At 39.2% G+C, this 22,500-nt stretch overlaps 1 protein-coding gene across 3 annotated transcripts in view; it reads left to right on the top strand.

The window, feature by feature from the left end:
• CCSER1 (coiled-coil serine rich protein 1) overlaps positions 1–22,500 on the top strand; it is an 874,804-nt gene that overhangs the window by 811,504 nt on the left and 40,800 nt on the right. For all 3 annotated transcript variants that reach the window (XM_075609982.1, XM_075609990.1, XM_075609996.1), the window contains exon 9: positions 19,897–19,974. In XM_075609982.1, coding sequence (XP_075466097.1) covers positions 19,897–19,974 — 78 coding nt within the window. The remainder of the gene's footprint in view (positions 1–19,896; positions 19,975–22,500) is intronic.

The raw sequence follows: 22,500 nt of genomic DNA, 5'->3' as shown, positions 1-22,500 counted from the left end.
GTCTAACTGGAGCCTTACGGGGCAAACCTAATCCTAGTCCAGGGGCACTGCTCCCAGGACACTACCTGTGCTCTTGCCACCCTTCATCTGACTGCATGTGCACGTCCGTCTTTGCGTGCCAAAAATATTCTCCTCCCTGTATTTGCCCCTGAGGATTCTGGGACATGTAGTCCCACTGTAGTGTCTTGCGGAGCCATTTTAAGATGGCCCACGCAACTTACACTGCGCATGCGCAACTCGCTTGTACTGCGCATGTGCGATCAACAAGTCGCAGCCCCCCCACTCCTGGCACAGTGTGGAGCTCCGGCGGCAACAAGGTAGTTCGGCTGCTTCTCCCGCCGCGCGCGCCGCTACACATAGAAACATAGAACTATAATTGTTAGGCAGTATTTAAACATACATTTAAGGAACACAGTGAGATTGTGTAGAACTTAGTTGTATGTATTGTATTGTTTGTCTTTATTTATATAGCGCCAAAAGTGTACTCAGCGCTTCACAAAGAACACAGTACAGAGAATTATAATAATACAATAAGTGCAGCAAAATCAGACAATATGAAAGGAAATCCCTGCCCCAAAGAGCTTACAATCTAAGAGGATTGATGGGGAATTTACAGAGACAGCAGGTGAGGGAATAAGTGCTGTAGATGGCAATGCTTGGTCACAATGGGTGGTAGGAGTGACTGAGTGTGGGACAGTAACCATGAGTGCAAGCTATCGGGATGCTTTATTTGTGGGGTGAGTTTTAAGGTTAGTCAGTATTAAAAGGAGAGGATTAACACAATTTACAGGGGAAGAGATGGCAGGGAGGCGTGGGTGAGATCAGGTGTGTATGTCTGGGTTTAGGCTTAGGTGATATCCCCAGCAGCAGGAAGGAGTAGATAGAGGGTTTGAATAGAGGATTTGTGTGGGTGTTTTTTTTATTAAGGGGTAAAGGAGTTGATGAAAGAAAGGTGCATAAATAATGGTGCAGTGGGGAGTGGGGAAGTTGGAGAGAACAGAGACATTCACAAAGGAGTGAAGAAACAGTAAACAGAAAAAGCAATAGGGAGGGCATAGTGAGATGCAGGAGGCGAGACTTCTCAGGTACTGGAGGATAGAAAGAGTAAAAAGAATCACAGCTTTTTGAAAGTTAAGTTCTCACAGTTGCAAAGTTGTTGTGCAGAGTCCAGATCTTCCTCAAATCTGCACCTCCAATTTCAACTCCAAAATGAACTCTGCCACACACTTTAAATGTGACACTTTTGATGTTACACGGCCATAGTTCTTCTACAACCATAGTTACATTTAACATTTTTAACCACTATAAATGGATGTCTGAGGAATGTACTCATGCAAATGTAATGGTACATATTGCAATCGAAAGCATAGTATAACATGTTTTTGCTTTTTTATACTGAAACTAAGAGGCTTCTGATTTCAGTAACTGGTATTTAGAGCAATGCGAAGTTTGACATCAATTTATACAAATGGCAGAGCTGTGCAATTTCAAACTGCTATATTAAAAACATGTATTGTTTTGGTATTTGGACACATTCACATTAATTCAATGTCTACAGTAGGGATGGGCGACTCCAGTCCTCAAGGACCACCAACAGGTCAGGTTTTCATGATATCTCTGCATCAGCACCGGTGGTGCAGTCGAAGAGCCCCCTGTGCTGAAGCAGGTATATCCTGAAAACCTGACCTGTCGGTGGCCCTTGAGGACTGGAGTTGCCCACCCCTGGTCTACAGTATATGATTTTTTTGCAGGTAAACAGAATTTTATTTTTAAATGTAAGTCTATATGCTGTTTGTCTAACAAGCGTCGTAATCTAGGAGTCCTAAAGCTCCAGTCTCTTTTCAGCAAATGTGATGTTCCCTTTCCAGTCAGTGAATTTCTATTTTAAATATAAAAAATAAAAAATAAAAATGACAATCAGCCCAGGCATTAATAGTCCGATCCAATTCAAAATCTTATTTGGACGTAAGACCATCTTTTTCCTAGCAATGAAAACTATATTGTAGGTTTCAAAATTCGTACAGTATGTGTCATTTATTTGCACATTTTTACCAGCCAGAAGTACGGTCTTCAGGGCTTCTTTTTAGATGAAAGACACTGGAACATTGCATTTTTGATGTTTACATCTAGTGGATAATGCTTTTATCTTTTCAGGCTGTTATGCATTACATTCAATTTCAATATAATGGAATGCATGAGTGACATGTTACTCTTTGGGGTGAAAAAAGTTTCACAGATGATTCCAATAATATCCTGATCTGAGATACTGATGAACCCACAGAACAATTTATGGATTTTGTTTTTTTTTATTGTAGGACCGGTATCCCTATCTCATGTTACAGTATTTACATTTGTCTGGGACATTCACAATACTGAATACTGAATGTTTAATCCTTTTATCAACTGAGATTGTGGGGTTTTTTTGTCGCGGCTCTGAGTGCATGCATAAGTTGATGAAAAAGTATGGACAATTTATTTTATTTTTTGTTAAAAAAAAGTTGTGGCTCCAACTTTTTGGGGGGTTGCCAGAACTACAATGGTTTAGGTTTTGGATTTTTATAAAGATCAATTTTTCCAAATTGTGATTTTTTTATTTTTTTATTTTTTAACTTTGATTTGTTTTCAGAAATATGCATGTTTTAAAAAAGTTTAACCATTTTTATTGAAAAAAAAAATTCAAACCACAAAAAACTAACTAGAGAATTTGGCTTTAAATACTGTATACTCATATTAGAAAAGTAATTCTGAAATTTGACTTTAGGGTTGGAGCGTTGCCATCTCGAGCTGCTTGGTTTTTAACACTCTGTACAGTACAGTATATACTATCTATGCATAACTCTCTGGTTAGTGCATGAATAGATGACAACCTACAGTACTGAAAATCTACCAAAACCTCCAACAGCCCTCAAATGAAAATAGGTACACTTTAGTTCTCCCATTTCTTGTGCAGGGATAGGTGGTAGCCATTCTTTAGAGAACCCTTAACCAGCGTGTTTCCACTTCTTGCCTGTTTTTTCTCACACTTTTGATTTGTGAGGGGAGAGGGTGTGTGACTAGGTTGGTGCATGGATAAGCAGCAGACAGGTTTAATTTTATTTTGGAAAGTGGAGGGGGTAGCAGGAACTTTGTTGGTGCCTCTCCTGTATGAATTTTTCAGGCTCAGTTAGCAGTGCGGGCAGAGCCTCAAGGGTAGCAGTAGATGTAGCGTGACAAGGCGTCCCGGTTGAGCCGGGACAGTCTCGTTTTTTAGCCGTTTGTGCTGGGTCTCGACTTTTCTGGACACTGCCCTGGTTTTTATTGGCGCTGGACACGTATGCGTGATTGGCGCTTGCCAGGTGCTTGTGCGCATGCGTGATCTGCACTTGCCAGATGCGCATACTCTGCCGGCAAAATCCGATTGTGCATGCACACAAGTGATCGGCAAGAACCGATCGTGCATGCTCTTAAGTGTCTGGCAAACACTGATCACGCATGCGTGATTGGCACTTATCAGTTGCGCATGCACGGTCAGTGCTCGCCGTTGGAGTTGTTGGCGCATGCGCAGCATTTATTCCAGTTTTTCCCAGGACATATATGGTCATCCTAAGTAGATATACCAGTTGATTTTCCCAGTACCAGCTGTAGGGCTAACTATAGTACTGTGGCTGCACCACCTGTTGTGTGTATGCCTAAGGAACCTGCTACTCCTACTGTTCAGCTTGTGTTAAACAGGTTGTTTGATTTGAGCTTGGGGGAGGTACCTCCTTCAATCTAGCTCTTTGAAATTAGCTCTGTGTTACAGGAAGCAGGTAGTAGTGAGTATTTTTGAGGCTATTTCTTGTTTGTTGGAGAGTTTCTGTCAGGGCCACCTTTGTCAGCAGCTATTTCCTCTGTCATTGAGCTCAGATGATTGTCTGTGTATTAACAGATTGATGCTTCCTATGATGAAGCCCACCTCTTTGAACAGGTGTGTGAGCAGGAAATTCCGCAGCATGGGTTTCGTGCGCATTAAGGTCCGATCAGTTCCAGGGTTGCCAGAGGACAGCCCAGTTCAAGTCTGTCATGATCAGTCATGAAGTGTTCAGGATTGGTGTCCCTACAGGTGGGTTCAGCTGTCCCCTTCCATGTCTACTATGCAGAGCACCTTTACTGCTGCTCTTTATGATTTAGGGTAAGCGTCAGCATGTAGATATGAGGTGGAATCGCAGACAGGAGGAGTGAATAGGGTAGCAGGGAATTCTTCCAGCAGGGAGGAGGTTATGACTGCTGTAAGCCCAGCTGGGGTGTGTATCAGTTTAAGAGGTTGATATTGGTGATGGTGGCTCTTCTGATGAGCTCAGTGAGGCGTGTCTTGGCGACAATTAGGTGGAAGAACGTGAACATTCCTCTCCAAGTCATCTCCAGGTTGGCATTTGTGGTATTCCAGCCTTCTCCCCTAGCTCACAGGAATCGCAGATGTGCAGTTGTCTGCCTAGAAGAGTCACCTCTATGGTGTATGAATTCATCCAATTGCACTGCCATGGCTTGGTGAGTGACTCTGCAGTGGTAAACTGCATCCTTTGTGCGGCAGCAGTACTTAAGGGCAGAAGTGGATGCCACCTGGGCAACGCATGCGGAACAACCACTATGACCTCTGGGAGAGGCAGCATCAGTAAGCCTATGTATCCTCACGTGTCTCCAGATGTGGTGATCTGTGTAGTTGCATGGGTAGTGTTGTAATCTTAGTAATGAACCTGGTCCTCCACCTGCTCCTCCTGGGCCTCTTGACTACTGGGTTCAGTCGCTGTATATTTCTGAGGAATCAGATGTTGATTCATCTTCATATGTGAGCCTTTCCACACTACCATGATCAGCCCAGTATTCATGAGGATGAAGAAATGAACTATAACCAATTTACACCTCCACAGTGTCCTTAGCATTAGTAGAATTAGAGGTGCCTGCTGTTCTGTACTCATGGGAACCATGCCATAATGATGTAACATTCCTCATAGTGATGGGCCATGACTTCTGTTACCACCACTACAACCACAAGTCACTTCACTTGTGGCCTGAGAGGGAGATAGCAGTGTTTAATAGATGGTGACGATGACCACTATATTGTGGGTTTTAATGTGACATTACACTGTGTTGTCTGACTGCAACCCTTCTTAGTCAGGGTAAGACAATCTAAGGCACTCTGCTACTTTGTCTGGTAGTAGCGGGTCATGTGACCTCTTAATTCAAAGATGGGTAACTGGTCTACCCCTCTTCACAACTGTTCGGCATGTTACATGTAGGTGCAGTTTGATCCTTTGAAATTGTAAAAAAATTGCCACACAATAGCTCTTGCATTGAAAATATGACCAACAGGTGACATAACTTGTGGTTCTGGACATTGTGAATGTGGTGGTGATGTGGGCCCTGACTCATCATCACAATATCAACTGTTCAGTGGTACAGTACTAGTGATGATGACGTCTTTGTAAAAGAGGGTGATGATGAGGAGAAAGGTAACATCAATGTATATAGTGAAGATATTTATTAAACATTGAATATAAAGATTTCCCTTTATATGTTGTTGATGTATTTTCACAATATTTAACAATAATCACTCTATCATCACTTGCATCTGAAGCATTATCACTTCCACCAGTGCCACCACCACTAGTGCCACTTAAATTAGTCTTTCCCAAAACTTCAGTAACATCCTCATCAGAATCCTCCTCATTCATAACAAGTGATATTTGAATTAATGAATATGCATCATGTCCACCCTCCTGCTCCTCAGTCATAAAGTCCCTCTGACTCTCTTTCTTTGTCTTGCTGTTTTAACAACTCTTCAGAGTCTTGTACTATCAATGAAAGAGCTTGTTTGGCATTCATGATTGTTTTTGAATGTGACGGATGATGTGCCTTTTGCAGATCACTTAGTGGGCTTGGCAGCAGTATTAGCTGGCACTGGTATCAGTGGTGGTGGGCAGGGCTTTTCCCTAGAACTGACAGTTCATTAAAATTCAAAATAATATGCTTCTCCACATTAGCAATTATAGATTCAGAAGTATTTATAGTCCTAGTAGCCGGTCCCTAGGCTGAATTGAACTTCCTGTTCCCATTTTCAATCTCTTAATTGGACGATGATTGTCTATTACCCAGGGAGGGGGGGGGGGGTAGGTAGGTGGACCTTCTGCAGTGAGATTAGGATTGTGTGTCATTGTCCTTTAGCTTACTCTTGCTATCAGTAGTAGGCGCAGCAGCAGCATCATTCACTGATTAGATTCATCATCACCACGACCAAAACTATGACCACCACTTCTTGCCCCTGAGTGTCTACTTTCAAAACCACTATTACTATTGGACATTTTACTATTTGCTAACTTCACCTGTTATATATGCTAGTGTTATACTAGGCTTGCTGATAGCTAGCCTAGGGTCGGACAGACTTATGATCTGCTGCTATATACTGTATTAGCCCTTCTTGCCTGCCTGGCACTGACAGGTGCCAGCAGCAGCACACAGTTCTCCTCCTGTCCCCAACCACCACCTGTCCCCAACCATAATGTATAACTATGTGTAATCTTTTCACCCATCACAAATAAATCGATGTAAAAAGTGTTCTTACTAATTATGTTGTACAGTACCTTGATAAATAGTGCACTAAACAATGAAAAAAAGGCAGCGCTAATTGGAATCTCCTGGAAATGGCCAGCAGCCTGGGATATAACTAGGACACCCAAGGTCAGATATGGAGAGAAGAAAAAATTATATCTATGGTGCTTGGCCCCTAGGTGTACTAAAAAAGTAAAGGAATTATACAACCAGATGGAAGGTGATATCCACTTGGGCTCTCCTCATGAAGACGATCAATCATGTAATAAATATAAAAACAAACATAGTGTGATACAGTAACTAACAAAAACATACAACACCACTAACAAATACTAGACAAACAAATGCTGAGACAAACAAATGACTGAATTAAGTAAAAGGCATTTAATATAACAACTATATGTTCAATACAAATATAACACTATAAAAGGGTCACAGGTGTACTCCAGCAATAGCTGGACTGTCCGCTTACCAGACACTAAAATGGAGAAGGTGGTGGATAATTCTGAGAGTATCCCCTCTCTTGATGGTAGAAATCAGCTCCAAAGCGTCTCATACAGTAAGCAGGATCTTCCGGGGGAGACCCTCCCTGCCTTCCACACCACAGACCTCCGCAGGGCAGATGTGCAGGGCAGCGTGTCGCGGGAGCAGGCATCGTCACATGCGCAGCAGCAGCGCAGGATCAAAGCCGGCAGCAGCAGACAGGCGATGTCGTCAATGCCCAGCTCCGAGGGGCAGCATGGGTAGCAGCCGCGGACAGGCCAATGGCTGAGATAAGTCCGTGGAGATGGTAATGAGAGTGTGGTAGATGCTATTAGGACAGCAGTGCACGAATAGACCACCCTACGCGTTTCGGAAGACTGCGCTTCCTTCCTCAGGGGTAAAAAAGTAGTGCCTCAGTCATAGAATGTCCACATATAAATAGTCCCGGTTTAAAGGTACAGTACCTCAATTTTTTTAATAAAACTGAGAAGAGTGTAGCTCATTCTGTTTAGGGCCAAATTTTTGAAGCAGTGCTACTGCACCGACACACTTTATTCGAGCAAATACCCGGTATGTACCTGGCAGATACCTGGAATGCGCCGCTCCTCACCTCTGACAAGCCCCGTTGCATTTGCCTTCCCAGCCTGGGTTCATGCCTGGCTGACGGGCGGCTGATCTGTTAAATGATAATGATTAGGATTTAATAGGCTGCAATGCTTCGCGTGTCTACCAGATAGCATAAATTCATGAATTGTAATGCAGTATATATATATGTACTGTGCAGTATTGCAGCCAGCGGGAATAAAATGCTTCAATCCCTGCCGGAAAATACCTCAATGCACTCGGGCAGAAAACAGTCATAAACCTCAATACACCCGGGTATACCCGAATTCGTGGGACTAGCCGAGCTCGAATAAAGTGTGTCGCCAGTGTATGCCATAAGAGACTTTCCAGCGCCAGGTGGCACCATAGTCCATTCATGTATGAAAGGGAGATCAGGTCAATTTTTGGAAAGAACAAATAAACATAAAATGAACATGGTTAATGTTGAAAAAGGTCCTGATTTTAAGAATAGAAATCGTGCATCCATCTTTAATAAGTATTATAATTTAAGGTGCATCCTGGATTGCCTTTTATTGCGGATTCTACAATGTCTAGCCAGTTGTTTTAGAGCGGAGGTTAGTATTACTTATTTTTTATTCTAGAAAATAGAATAAATCATATTTTAAACATTTGAACAAAGCATATTGCATAACTGAAACAAAAATCACCTGAAAGTATATCTTTTTATAAAAAGTTAAAAAGGAAAATACTCCCACTGCAGACATTAGCAAAATATAATTAATTAAGGGTGCCCTATGTGGCTGTCTATCACAGCTCAAACTAAATATAGGCACAGAGAGAAATATTGTATTGTTTGTCATTCAGGTGAAGTAAGGATAGCATATGGGCAACATACAGTTTTTTAGGTGCATGTGGGAAAATAAACTTAAAAATGGTAAGAAAATAAGGTTTCCCTAAGGGCTTGTTTCATGATGGGACTAAAGGGAAGCATAAGAATACATGAATTCCCTGCAAGATGCACATGAATCTTTTGGGCAATCCAGTAGCATAACCAGCAACCCACAGTGCATGAGCTTTGGTAATTCTGCATTGAACTAGTGGTTTGAATTATGTGAATCGCAAATCTCACAGTCCTAGATCTGCAATTGAGATCCCAGAGGGTTTGCATAGCTGCAGAGAGACGGGATCTGATAGAAACCTGAAAATCTGTGAGCAAAGCATTAAATAGAAGCATTTTCGACTTATTCCCATGCCCTTACTGAGATGCTAATCTCAATATTGCTCAATTCCTTAACTCTGTGGGGTCTGTGTATCAAGACAAAAGCGGGGCAAAATAATTGCACCAGATTAATTAAAGAAAAAGTCCTATTGGTTGCAATTTTGCAACTTTGTCCCCAGATTTCACCACTTTTTCCTTGATACGTATTCCACTTTGTGTCTATGGTTCTACAGGTTAAAAAAGAAAGAAGTCAATAAAATGGTGTTTTAGAAAATACTTAAGAATTAAAAAAAGGGTAATATTGGAAGAAAAAGTAATTATTATTCTCCAAGGTCACCTCTAAAATGTTGGCAAATATTAGTTTGAATGAAATAGTGCACTCGGGATGGGAGATTTAAAACATGACCTGAATCAGAAACTTTCCAGGGAGCTTGCTCTTTGTATTAAGCTCAATATATATTGAATCCTTCTTCAACTTTCAGTATTTTTTAATAAACAGATTTATAATATCCTTTTCAATTAGCAGATTTGTAATTCCACTCAAAGTAATTTATTTGCCATATGAAATTGTTCTGCTAATGTGCACTATATTTTTGGATTATCTGGGACAAAATATGATAAAATGTAGAAGATTTAATTAGTGACCAGATAAAGTTGCCAATCCCTAGTAACCAGTGTTAATTAAAATCTCTATAAATCTCCAGAAACGACTTTATTTGACACTTTTTTGTTTAGTTATTCTTACTGAAATAAATTAATAGAAGCACTCACTTTCACAGCCAAAACATGGCACAATTAAAATTAGCAGATGTAATGAATAATAATCCTTTGAGACTTCCGGACTATCAGACATATTTATTTGAATGTTCTATGGTTGGCGTTTAAGGTTCTAGTAGCTGCATTGGTCCTGGAGAGACGCACATTTGTTGTAGGTTGTGATACCTTTTAGGGGACCAACATTCCAGTAGACAGAGGTTTCTTCTTCAAGTGCACTGTCAAGTACTTATTTAGAATTTTGATGTTCTACATATTTTCATCTTGACCAAATTAAACCAATACTTTATTTTCTTTCAACAACACGTATAACAGATAATTGTCCATAGCATTATGGTAAATGCATAATTAATATAATTGATTACAAATCTCGTCTGTCACAGACAGGCCATGGGTTTTCGCGATTGTTAACATGTATAGAATTTTGAGTTTTTCACTTGAAACTTATTTATTTAGAATTTTTTCTAACACACTACTCACTGAGAATCTCGGTACAAGGAACATAGGAAGGACACCCATGCCAGACCTATAACCGAGACCTACCTGTACCATCATCCCCATTTATTTTTTAAGTAAAAGCACTTAAGGGGACAACGCAATACTTTATAGTCAGTCTCAGAACAAATAAAATTAAATACAATTATTTTCTCATACTAGAGTCAGATAGGAAAATCCAGAGTTATAATACTATATGGTTACATTAAATGAACAGAGGTTATACAATCAAATTACAGACATTTCATGAACACTTAGAGATGATTATGGGCATATGTAACATTTATAGACAAGATTACAATTGTGTTAGAAGAGGTAGGATAGGCCTGCAATGTGTTGTGTTACAAGAGACCCTGCCTCAAGGAGATTACTTTCTATAAGGCAAGGTAAATTGAATCATTTGGCACAGGGAATGAGAGGATAGGTGAGTTTCAGATTGCAAAAGAGCAGCTGCAATATTATCAAACATCAGCAATCGGCTGACGCCTTTCGGCTGTTGCCAAAGACTGTCTGTCAAGTTTCAGGTGACGCAGATGTATGCTGAAGGGGTTCAGAATTAATTCAGCTGTGATTTGAGAGTCCTTTGTTCTCCTGCGTCATTAACATTCCAGTGGGTGGAGCTGACGAAACACATAGCAGTAACCAAATGTAGATGTTAATCTTTAGCACATTGGTTCTGTGCAGAGGGAACAGCTCTTGGGGAACCATTTCAGACGTCCGCCTTTGGGGTGACACAGATGTGGTTTTAGTTTAAAAGTTATTTTCCGTCTACTATACACATATGTATATATTTGTTTAATTATATTTTTATAGTCAAGATTAAAAGCAGTAAAACAGCTTGCACTACATCTTTTCAGTTCTAGGATTGAAGCAGGGTGTTTCCGGAGCTGAACTGTGTTAATTTCAGCTCTGGAGACCCCGTGCTTCTAGAGATACTTACCTCTATAGAGGGTGTTGGTATTTCTCTGCTATTTAAATGCCCCCGTCACGTGGGCCACAAGGGATGAATGGCTTCCTATTGGCTTGAGTGACGCAGGACATTTACAGTAAGCTGCCATATCGTTAGGCACACAAGTTCCCTGCCTGCAGAGATACCGGCACAGAGGTAAGTACCTCAGGAAGCAGGGGATTCCAAGAGCTGAAATTAATACAGTTCAGCTCTGGAGACCCCCTGCTTCAATCCTAGAACAAGAAAAAAAAACAAAAAAAGATGTAGTGCAGGGTGTTTTGATGCTTTAAAGCTAGTCCATGATGGATTGAAAACATTACTTTTAGGTTTCTTTTAAATATTTGTTTTCTTTGAAAGTTTATTTCTACCTACAGTATTTGCTACCTTTATTACTTACTTAATTTGCAATGTTTGCTCTAAACAGCAATGCATTGCAGTTCCCTGCTGGCTTTTAAGATTTAATATTATAATGGACTTTGTGCTTGATGGATTTATTTCCTTTGTTTTCTTATATAAAAATAGTAATGACGCTTTTTTTTAAGCATACATCTGATTTTTATTCAAGTATTAAATACTGTTATAATATTTAAGTTGCATTGGCAAGCCATATGGGGATTTAGCTTCACCTGGCTCCAATCTGTTATTGTTCTGTTCCGATCAAGCCTGAATAAGCTTCTTCTCCTTTGTCCTGTTGTAGTTTGGTATTTGTTATTTACTTTCCTGTATGTTGGTTCCTGATCTGTTTTTCAGATAGACTGCAGCTTCCTACTCTTGAGTCTTGTTCTTTTCTGAGTGTTATTCTACTCCAGGTAAATTCTTGCTCTATCGTGCCCCATTTTGGCATGAGCCTTGTTCTGATCCTGAATATCTCCTTTTTCATGTCTTGTTGTTTTATGACTGACCGTGACAAGCTAAATTATCCTTATTAATATTTTACTTAACTCTGAAATTACATTGTAAATATTGTTAAACAGAAGATATGTTGTAAAGAAATAATTCATTTTAGGTCAGATTGATATTCACCGTTTACATTTTACGGACATTTGCTGCTGCACATAAATGACAAATGTGGTCTATAACTTTGAAGTACTAATACAATTTTGCTATAAATTAAAATTGTTATTTTTGCTGGCAAATTATACTAGTTTATGATGATCTATTACACTGATCAGTTCTTGTATTCCAAGTACTGTATCTGAATCCCAATAATAATTCAAAGCAAACAAAAATCTACACTAAACATAGCTGTATATTTGTGGCTACTAATTGATTCCAAGGGGAATTAAAGTGTTTGGGCATGTGAATATATCCTCCCCTATCTCCTCTTATTCTAAATCAATGTATAGTGCTATTTGTTATCACTAGAGGATTCTAGTTATCTTTGCTGGTGAGACTTGCAATGAATCCCAGCTACTGTATCTCAACTGCAAGGTAGTCAATGTGTGAATGTAATGTAGCTGAAAAGTTCTGAAATACAGAGTGCCTGTTGAAGCTTTTTTGGATGAGTTACAGTAACTTGAATTGACTGTTAAACCATGTGCATCATTAATGCTGTTCTTTTACACAACTATCCCCTTTTTACAGGTAAATGGGGAGTAACTGAAAAATATTTCTATTTTTGTATACAAAATAATACAGGAAGTTAACAAGTACTGTAATAATAACTGTGATCCTTCAGAATCTGATTGAAGTAGAATGGTTTTACAATACAGAGTCTTGTAACAAAATTAGGTCTTGCTGTAATTGCGGCACACTTCCCATCAATTTTAATTCCACTAAAGAAAAACAATAATTTAGCATATATAAATATAGGAAAATGCATTTATGAAATACATTTAACTTAGTAGATGAAGAGAGATTTAAACAATATTTTTTATCATAAAGGTATGCCCCCAATTACTCAATAAAATACACATAATGCTAACAGTAAAAACAATATCAAAATTAGTCCTTAAAACAAATATTACAGTATGTTAAAAGCGACCATTGCCAGCAGCTGGTTATTGACTCATGCCAGATTCAAAGTATAGCTCAGAAGAACCCCAGGTACCGATGAATCAAGACTTACTGTCTTCGGAGCAGTGACTAAAAAAGCTTAAAGCCGCATCTCCGGAGGTAGTGTGGCACCTCTGGTACCTGTGTGGTCTCAGTCACGTGGCTTGCCCCAGTGCCGAAAACATTAGTGTTTACTACATCTCTATACGGAGAAATGCACGTTGACGATCTTCTCTTCACGGTTGATAGCTAGTCAAAAGAGAAGGCACATGGAGAAGAAGTGGAGACTGATATAATTCAAGTTGAAAGAGTTGCGCAACTTTAATATACAGTATGTACTCTGACAATAACTGTATATAAAGCACGTATATATACATGCAGGAATTCAATCCACCTACCCAATTGGATGCTGAAAAACCAGATGAGTGCTGTATCGAGAGGTGAATGTGAACAAGCAGATGTTTGGAGGCCTTCAATTTGAGTCTGTGTCACATCCGGTAATATGTAAATCTCATATCCTTGTCGGCAAGTGAGGAGAGCAAATTAAATTTTTTGGGTGAGCCCCTTGCTATTAGGCAGTCTACCAGCATGAGAACGTAGGAAATAAATCCCACAACAAGTGCTCAAGAGCTAGTAGATGTAAAGAATATCCTTCTCAGGGAATAAAAGGTCTCTGACCTGATTGAAGCACACAGGTAGGGAACGGGTTAAAGCTTGATCCCAAGAGCGAAGCAGACTATTAAGCAGGTAGGGGGAGGGATGATTAATGGGGTGTAGAGGGGAATAGCCGACCGTCCTGCCTGAGAACAACAAGACCACCTCCTGACACAGCCCTCAGCCCACTACCCCCACAGAGTACCTGCTGTCACGCTGGGACCATCATATTAGCTTGAATGAGTTCCCTCGCTGAGTCATGCATCCCCGATCCTGTGAATGAGCAGGCTGCCAGCTAAACAAATCCAGACGAAATCCAACAGCAAAAAGCGGTGCACTGCAGACAAAGTATGTAGCCAAACGCAGCTTCTTGAAAAACGCCTTATTTAATGAAAAAACCGAACAAACATTCACATAGTCAGATCCACTCTGACGCGTTTCGTCCCGCTTGGGACTTTGTCAAAGAGACACATGGTATAGAGTAGGTACAAAGACACCCCTCTAATGCGTTACTTACTTTGACAACGCGCTGTTGCAGCGCAAAACGCATTAGAGGGGTGTCTTTGTACCTGCTCTATACCATGTGTCTACCCATTCTAATAAATCCTTTTTAACTTGATTTTTGATTGTTGCTCCCACGTCACTTCTGATTGGATCCTGGCTGTGCTCCATTGTTCCCTCCTATGGATTTCTACCTTCTATTTATTTTTTCGGTTTGATGTTTATTGTTTTCTTTAGTAGACTCTAAATAGATGGGAAGGTACTAAAAAGTGCAACAAAAAGACCAAATTTTACTGTTTTTCTCTATACTTTGGATAGGTGTCTGTGCACTACTTAACTTGGGTTACACACCTCCCTATATTAGTTTTTAGTTAGATTGGTTTTACAACCAGGTTTCACAGTTCCAATAGGGTACCAAATACTGCACTATAATGTTTAGGGTAATTATTATAGTGCTCATGCATTAGACGCTAGAGCTCTTATTCAATATGCACTGAAGCGGCTGTTTGGAGTGCGATCAGCTGAAAATTGACTGCTAATGAGCTTCTGAGCTTATTTAATAACGACCTACAGTACAATGCAAGATGATAAAATATGCTCCAACGTCAGAAGTCTTTTGTCTAGGGATCTGAAGTTTAATCTGTAGAAAGCAAGAAATTGTCCATGAATAGATTGCAAAGTGTCCACAATTAACTTGTACTGTATATGTTGATATCCATTCAAATATGCAGTTTTGAGCATATAACTTTTCATGGCTAACATATGTTTAAGCTTCATTATATTTTGTCATAGGGTAGTAATGCAAAGATGCTGATAACTCTACACATGGCAACAGAGGGTACACCAATGTTCATTAAAATTGAGCAAAATGGAGTCTTCATAACCATAAATTGCTTGTGTCCTATAAGTTAATAGAATGACTGGGCAACAAAGCACATCACTTTATATTTTGTGGGAAATGAGAGCTTTACTCTGTATGAAACAAAACGATAATGTACATTGAAACATAAATCACCATAGACAAATGAAAAGCTGACTTATTGCACCAAATAAAAACTGACATAAATATTTTAACGCATATTGAATTACTAATTATGACTGGGCAGTCAGCATTCCTTTCCTTTCACATTTAATTGTTTTCACAACCAATCTTATTTTGGGAATGTATAGTTAATGCCCAGTGGTTAGACATAATTGACTTGGTATCAATTCCTCAAACAAATGCTATGACATTTATATTTAATTCAAAGTTGTAATAGTTTTCAGTATGACTTTTGTTAACAGGTTACAGTATATAATGCATGCAGTCATCATTACTCTACTTCAGCTATTGTGTCTGCTTCCTTAGATTACACTCATATGTTTCTTCCACACATTCTGCGAACATTACCCTAAATTAAGTTTGCTTATAGTACGATTTTACAGATTAATTTTAATTCCACTTAAAAATAACATAATGTAGCAACATGTGTATATTACGAATTGATATTATCATCAAGCTGTGCAGGGACATGAAAGCTTGACAGCAAAGCTCTAAATGATGATATAGTACTACATAGTGCAGGGGTGCGCAAACTGGGGAACGCTGAACCGAGCCCCGCGGCGTTAGAGGCCACGTGCTCTTCCCCACAACATTTATATTGACTGCCTCTTACCTTCTATCCGGCTTCTCCTCCTGCATCTTCTGATGGCGATGATGTGTCGCCTTGATAACGCGACGCCGGCACGTCACAAAGTATGAGATGTCTGAGAGCAGATAAGAGGGCAGGGGTGTGGGCACAACATAAATTGTTTGCGCTCCCCTGAGACACAGTAGTGTATAATCCTGAGATGTTGCTTGTAATGTGTACATCTTCAAGACAATTGGCTTTTACCGTCCACTCTGATGAAACTGGAAAAAGAAATAAAGTATAAAAATATGAGTGACAATAAAATATTGGGTGATCAGAGTTTATATTCAGGAGCATGCTAACATTATAATGTCTGTACAAAATCAGTGCCCAGTTTAGGCAGCTGGATGCCCATATTGTTTCTCTTCAGTATACAGTATGCCCAGCACAGTTTCTATGATGTGACTGATTATAGCTGCAGAATATACATGACATGCTGAGCTCATGTAAAGCTGCAGGCATGCTATCAACTCAAATCTTCACTACCAGTCCAAGGCTTTTACACATCCTCCGTTTGAATGAGGGCAAGTACCTTGGTCTGTCTGCAGTTTTGAGGGGATACATCAGAAATGGGGTCCCGAGTGCTGACATCTACCAATCTATTTATTCAAATTCTTATCGAAAATTGGGAGTTAATTAGTCATAATGACACATTCAAAATAGAAAAACACAATTCATTGGGATGCTACTGGGAACTAAATTTGAATTAAAATCTGAATTCTGCTATTTAACTGGGATGTAATGTCTAGGATATTTCAGATAGATGTTGTCCTTATTGTTAACAAACGTTGAAAAAATATTGCAGTGCACACCATTCAGGCCGTATTCTTGAAAAATAAAAAAAATCAATACATATTTATTATGAAAATATCGTTCATACATACTACAGACAAGGCCGAGCTAAAGTTCTGACATGCTTCATAAATAAATTCTTCATCAAAGATTAAATATCAAAGTGCATACATTAATTGGAGCTAATGTCATTAACTTACTGTGCACTGTAATCTTATTTGAGTGTGAATGAAACTATTTTGTTTTCAAATTTGTATGTACAAGGTTTTGCCTTTATGCATTGTCTGTATGCTGCAAACATCTGCATCTGCTGAATGTCTAACTAGAAAATATACATAAATATGCTACTGTATGTTCATTTAAAGTCAAAAACATCAAATTTCATTGAAGGTTTCACAGTAATGTCTTCAACATTCATAAAGATTTTTTAGCCATGTTACTGCTCTTATGAAAAGTTCTGATAAATGTATATAACTTAATGCTATGCATGTAGCTCCAGGATCGTTGGGCCACGGCTGAACAATTTCTCTACCACATTTGCAGGGAAGGTTAGGCGGAAGGTTAGACGGCTACATCTGTATATTCTACATAATGAATATCAGATAATGTGTTTGTTCCCATAATATTGTATTCAGATACATAACTCATTTATGGATTAAGAAATGTCTAATTAGGGATGATTCCATACAAATTTAAATTATATTGTAAACTGGCATTGAACTTATTAATTACAGGCATACCCCGCATTAACATACGCAATGGGACCGGAGCATGTATGTAAAGCAAAAATATACTTAAAGTGAAGCACTACCTTTCCCCCACTTATCGATCATTTTACTGTACTGCAATCGTCATATACGTGTATAACTGATGTAAATAACACATTTATAACAGACTCAATAGTCTCCCGCTTGTGCACAGCTTCGGTACAGGTAGGGAGCCGGTATTGCTGTTCAGGACGTGCTGACAGGCGCATGCGCGAGCTGCCGTTTGCCTATTGGGCGATATGTCCTTACTCGCGAGTGTACTTAAAGTGAGTGTCCTTAAACCGGGGTATGCCTGTATGTGATTTAACATCTGTAAAAAACTGTACAGCAAATGTTGCAGAAATTACTAAAGATTCCCTTCAGAATCCTCATTTTATCAGACAGAGCCACTGTATAGCATATTATTTTATTAACTTTTAACCCTTTGAGTGCCAACGGGGCTGCAGGGCCAGAGTGCATGGCCCTTCAGACATTCCAATCACATAACCAAACGCCCACGCCTCTCCGATGAGCCGACGTCACGTAGGAAGTGACGTCAGACGTACCGATGTACGTTTCACCACGTTAGCTTCATAAGGGGTACATTCCTAAGTGATCCAGTGAGTGTTATAACACTCATTGGATCACTCAGGAATTTGACCCCGATGAAGCCATAGTGGTGAAACGTACATCGGGTATGTCTGATGTCTCTACCTACGTAACGTTGGCTCATAGGAGAGGCGTGGGAGTTTGGAAGTCAGAGCATTTCAGAGACTGCAGTCGTCGGCAGCATGAGCACTCTGACAAAGTATTTCTACTATGCAACTGTTGCGATTTTGGCTCAGTAAATAACAAATATTACTATTGGTGCTTGAACTAAATTGCCAATATATCTACCATAGTAGACACTTTTGTGCTCTTCACTGAAGTGCTATCTTGAGTACTACCCAACTAAACAGTAAAATAACATCTGTTTGGTGGTGAGAGGTTTTAACACCAATTACCTGCTCACTATTCTCGGTTACTAGGTGCATTAATAGGGACAACTTTCCAGCATCTCTAGCCTCATGTAGCTTCAGTACATAGTACTTTACACTAATCTGTTACCAAATAGTAACAGAATATGTAGTGGCTGGACTTTGCTCTGTCCACTATAACTCCAAAGATATTTTCTGTGCTAAGTATTAGCTGTGGGTTGTACTACACTATCTATAAAGACAGACTGACACCACCAACGATCTTAACTAATGGCACATATACGCCTATACGCCGTTCTCCATTTTTAACATATAGTATTTTGTTTGTCTTTCACTATTGTTATTTACTACCAAACTCATCTTTTTGAAATTATAAAATTAAAAGTTTATATTATACACACAAATGTGTTTCTTAGTGCTGAACAAGGGGATCCTTGTTTGGTACTTCACTAATCATTTAATATTTTACCCTCTGTGACGTTTGAGCATGGTTATTCCATGCCCTAAAAAAGCATACCTCTGTTCTAATTAACCTCTTTGTCACGTCATACAGTGGTTAAGCTGCAGACAAGCCTCCTGGGTAGTGACATGGAAATGAACAACCAGTAAATAAATGTAGCTTCTGTGATATACACTTATATATTGTCTTTGACAATGTGTCTGTTTATTTACTCCTAGAGAATGTTATTATTGTTAGTTACAGCAGCGGTGCACAAACTGGGAGACTGACTGCGGGGGGCGCAGGGTTTACAGAGGCCCCGTGCACTTCCCGAAGGCACTTAAATTAAGTGCCGGGGAAGCGGCGAAGGCCTCTGTAAACCTCACTTACCTTGGCTCCGGCGGCTTCTTAGACGCGTCGCCATGGAGGACACGTGACGTCATGTTGTCATTGCAACGTGATGTCATGACGCCGACAACGGAGCCGAGGTAAGAGAGGGGGAGGGCGCGGAGAGAGGGGAGCTGCCGGCAGGGGTGCGCAGGGAAAAGAGTTTACGCTCCCCTTAGTTACAGTGCACACAGTATACAGTACTCCTATATAAAATGCACTTGTAAATGTTTTGTTTATAAGCTACTAGAAGTAGTACTACATTGTCAAACATAATTTCCCGAGCAATACATTGAGGCTTTAGGTGAAGTACTGTTCTCTTGTTTGTCTTGCTACTGTCAAATAATTTTCAAAATACTTGTTACATAAAAAACAGAGCACTCCATATTAAGAACTGTGCATTGGTGCAGGCATAGAAAATACTAGTCATGCAAATGAAGTATTCTCCTTTAGCTGTCATAACTCCATTACAGGTACACTGAACATACTGTAAAGAGCCAGCAATGCTTAACAATATGGGAAAAGAAATGCAAAGCATACAGATATATCCATCCTTTATGTACTTCGACAATCAGAACAAAAGAGCACAGTGTTTCTAACAGTGTAAATAAATCATGCATCATGATCCTTTTTATGCTGTAAAGTATGCATTGCTTCTTATAACTTTACACAAAACTTTTTTTGCAGAAGAAAGCTTGTGGTTTACAGTCATCTAATGTCTCCCAGCAAGATAAGTCCACCCAGACTGAATGTGTAAATCATGACGTAAGTAATCATTTTCATCAAACGTTTACTTTTTTAGATCATAAATGGTTACCTTTCTACAGTACTATATTTATACTTTCTACAGTCTCTATTTGGTGCTGTGTGTACATCTTACTTTTTGTGTAATCACAATTTGTAACCTTTCAAACCTTGAAATACTACACCATGCAGTATTAAGTGTTTGTGTCTTATGTAAGAGAACGGGATCGTTATAAGTTACAGGTATTTACCAATATAAAATTAATTGCTTGTTTTACAAACCAATTTTTTGTGATGGATTTGTGAAAGTTCAAATAAATGGATGGTTTACATTATTAAAATGTAAACCACGTTTAAACGAAATATAATATGCTCTTTGAATAACAATTTAATTAAGTATTATGTCTCCATTTACCATTTTACTGGCTTGTATCAGTGGGGAATACTGCAAGTAATTGCTTTGATTGAAAATGTTAATTTCCAGCCCACTACCACAATGGCATTTTGTTCCAAGTAAAAACATGTTTTTGCAAGACCATGAGGACTTTAAAATGGCACTGGAGAGGTACATCAAGAAATTTACTATGAAGCAGTAATAAAAATATATATGCAAGAGGATAAATTAATGACTGTGTAGTCCTATAACTGGAACTTTATGGAAAGACCAAAAGCAGCCACCGGGCCCGGCTCTCCCGCCCCCCTGTCGGCGACCCTGTAAACAGTTATTGTTTGTTACTTTAGTGTGAAGAATATAAAAGCCCCTTGGTTATAGAGTAGTGTTTAATGTGATTACAAACTAAAATACATCCATACCACTGCATTTCTCTACATAGCACATATTTCACTGTTTTTTTATTTGGTTAATAAAAAAGTAATTTTCACTAGTTTAGCAGTTGTACTGTTATTGTTGAGTTTTCTGCAATATACAGTATAGCCTCTGTGTCTGTTCTGTCCCAGGCTTACTGTGGCTTAATAAGTCGATACAGGCAGTTAACTAAATTCCTTCTTCTATTCAAAATGGAGTCTTCTTTGAATTCCTGATGTTGTATTGTGGAAACATGAACATAAATGAAGGGAAAACATAGGGGAATGTATAAAAATAAGAAATAGGTAAGAAAAATGCTAACACTGGGAGCAGTGGGGCAAAAAAAAGGCCATCTCTGAAAGGTAGGAACTGAAGACAGTCCCAGAGGGATACAGCCTGAATCGCACCAAGTGACAGAGAGAAAGGAAAGTACCAAAGCCCCAGGGATGGGGGAAGGTAGGTTGCTAAGCTACAGGCAGAAGCAGGAAACAGGAAGAATACTGAACTGGAGACAGAACAGTGTCATCATTTTATCATAATACATGTAGTCAGTAAAATATCTATGATGTTTATGCTGGACTACATAAAACTATTATGACCTGTTTTGCAAGCAGCTATTTAATGATCAGATATTTAACTTTCTGCTTGACACGTTTTTCACACAATTGTTCAACCTATCGAAACCATTCTCTGGTGATGTTTATGAAATTGTCCAGTTTTGTTTAGTCTTTAATATTTAAATAAATATTTTATTGGAGGACCAGCATCTGTTGTGGCAGTCTTTTACATAACCTTAAAGGATTGTGATGCCTCACTCAAACCCTTATATTAGATACATGAATGCGGTCGCGTGCTGCCAGGGATAAATACATAGACAAAAGGGATGTGTGTGTAAAGAGCACACAAAAAGATCCCCACTAGGGCGCACCACAGACCTGAGTTGTATTAGATCATGGTCCTTGAGTACGCAAAACAAACAGCATATACAAGTTTATTAAGATTTAATAGACTAAATTACTACATGAATAACTTTAAAACCATGAAGCTCCTAATGCCTCTGGAGTGCCAGTACCAGCTCAGAAACTCTGTGCCAGAGAAGGAGGTATATACGAGGATGGTGTAACTGTAACTCTTGCGGTTTCACCCTTCTCAAATTAAATTAAACTCCTCTTAGATAATCCCTTGGGTAAGGTATTAATATACCTGTGATTGGACCCTAAGTTAATAAGAGGAGAAAAATCTAAGGTTAATGCTTAGTATATAGGTACCAGCTAAACATCTCCACTTATTGTTTAATATGGATATGCAGGATCTCTAGCAAGGGGAAATCATGACTGATGTGGTGATGATTCAAACAGTTGTGGAGTACAGTGATGCCCTGTAATGTACATATAAATGCTAATGAACGCCTAACTATAATAGATGTAGTGTTGATTGCCAGGTATACACACCCTGCGTCCAAAGGCTATAGTAACCAGTATGGTTGTACATTCATTTAAACAGTAATCCCAAATAGATAGAGTGATACAAGATAAGTATGTATATCCAATCACTATAGATTGCATCCAGTTATTCCGTGTGTCTGTTTGAATCATCACCACATCAGTCATGATTATCCAAAATAATCTGTATTGAATGAACAGATACACGAAAGCCAACGTTTCGGTCTCACAGGGAGACCTTCCTCAGGGCCGTGCAAACACCACACTAACAGTGACCCTACTTATATACCCACACCCCTA

The sequence above is a fragment of the Ascaphus truei genome, chromosome 1 (assembly GCF_040206685.1).
Source record: "Ascaphus truei isolate aAscTru1 chromosome 1, aAscTru1.hap1, whole genome shotgun sequence".
NCBI lineage: Eukaryota > Metazoa > Chordata > Amphibia > Anura > Ascaphidae > Ascaphus > Ascaphus truei.
The sequence above is the reverse complement of the archived record's forward strand: the minus strand, read 5'-3'. Positions and strand labels throughout refer to the sequence as shown.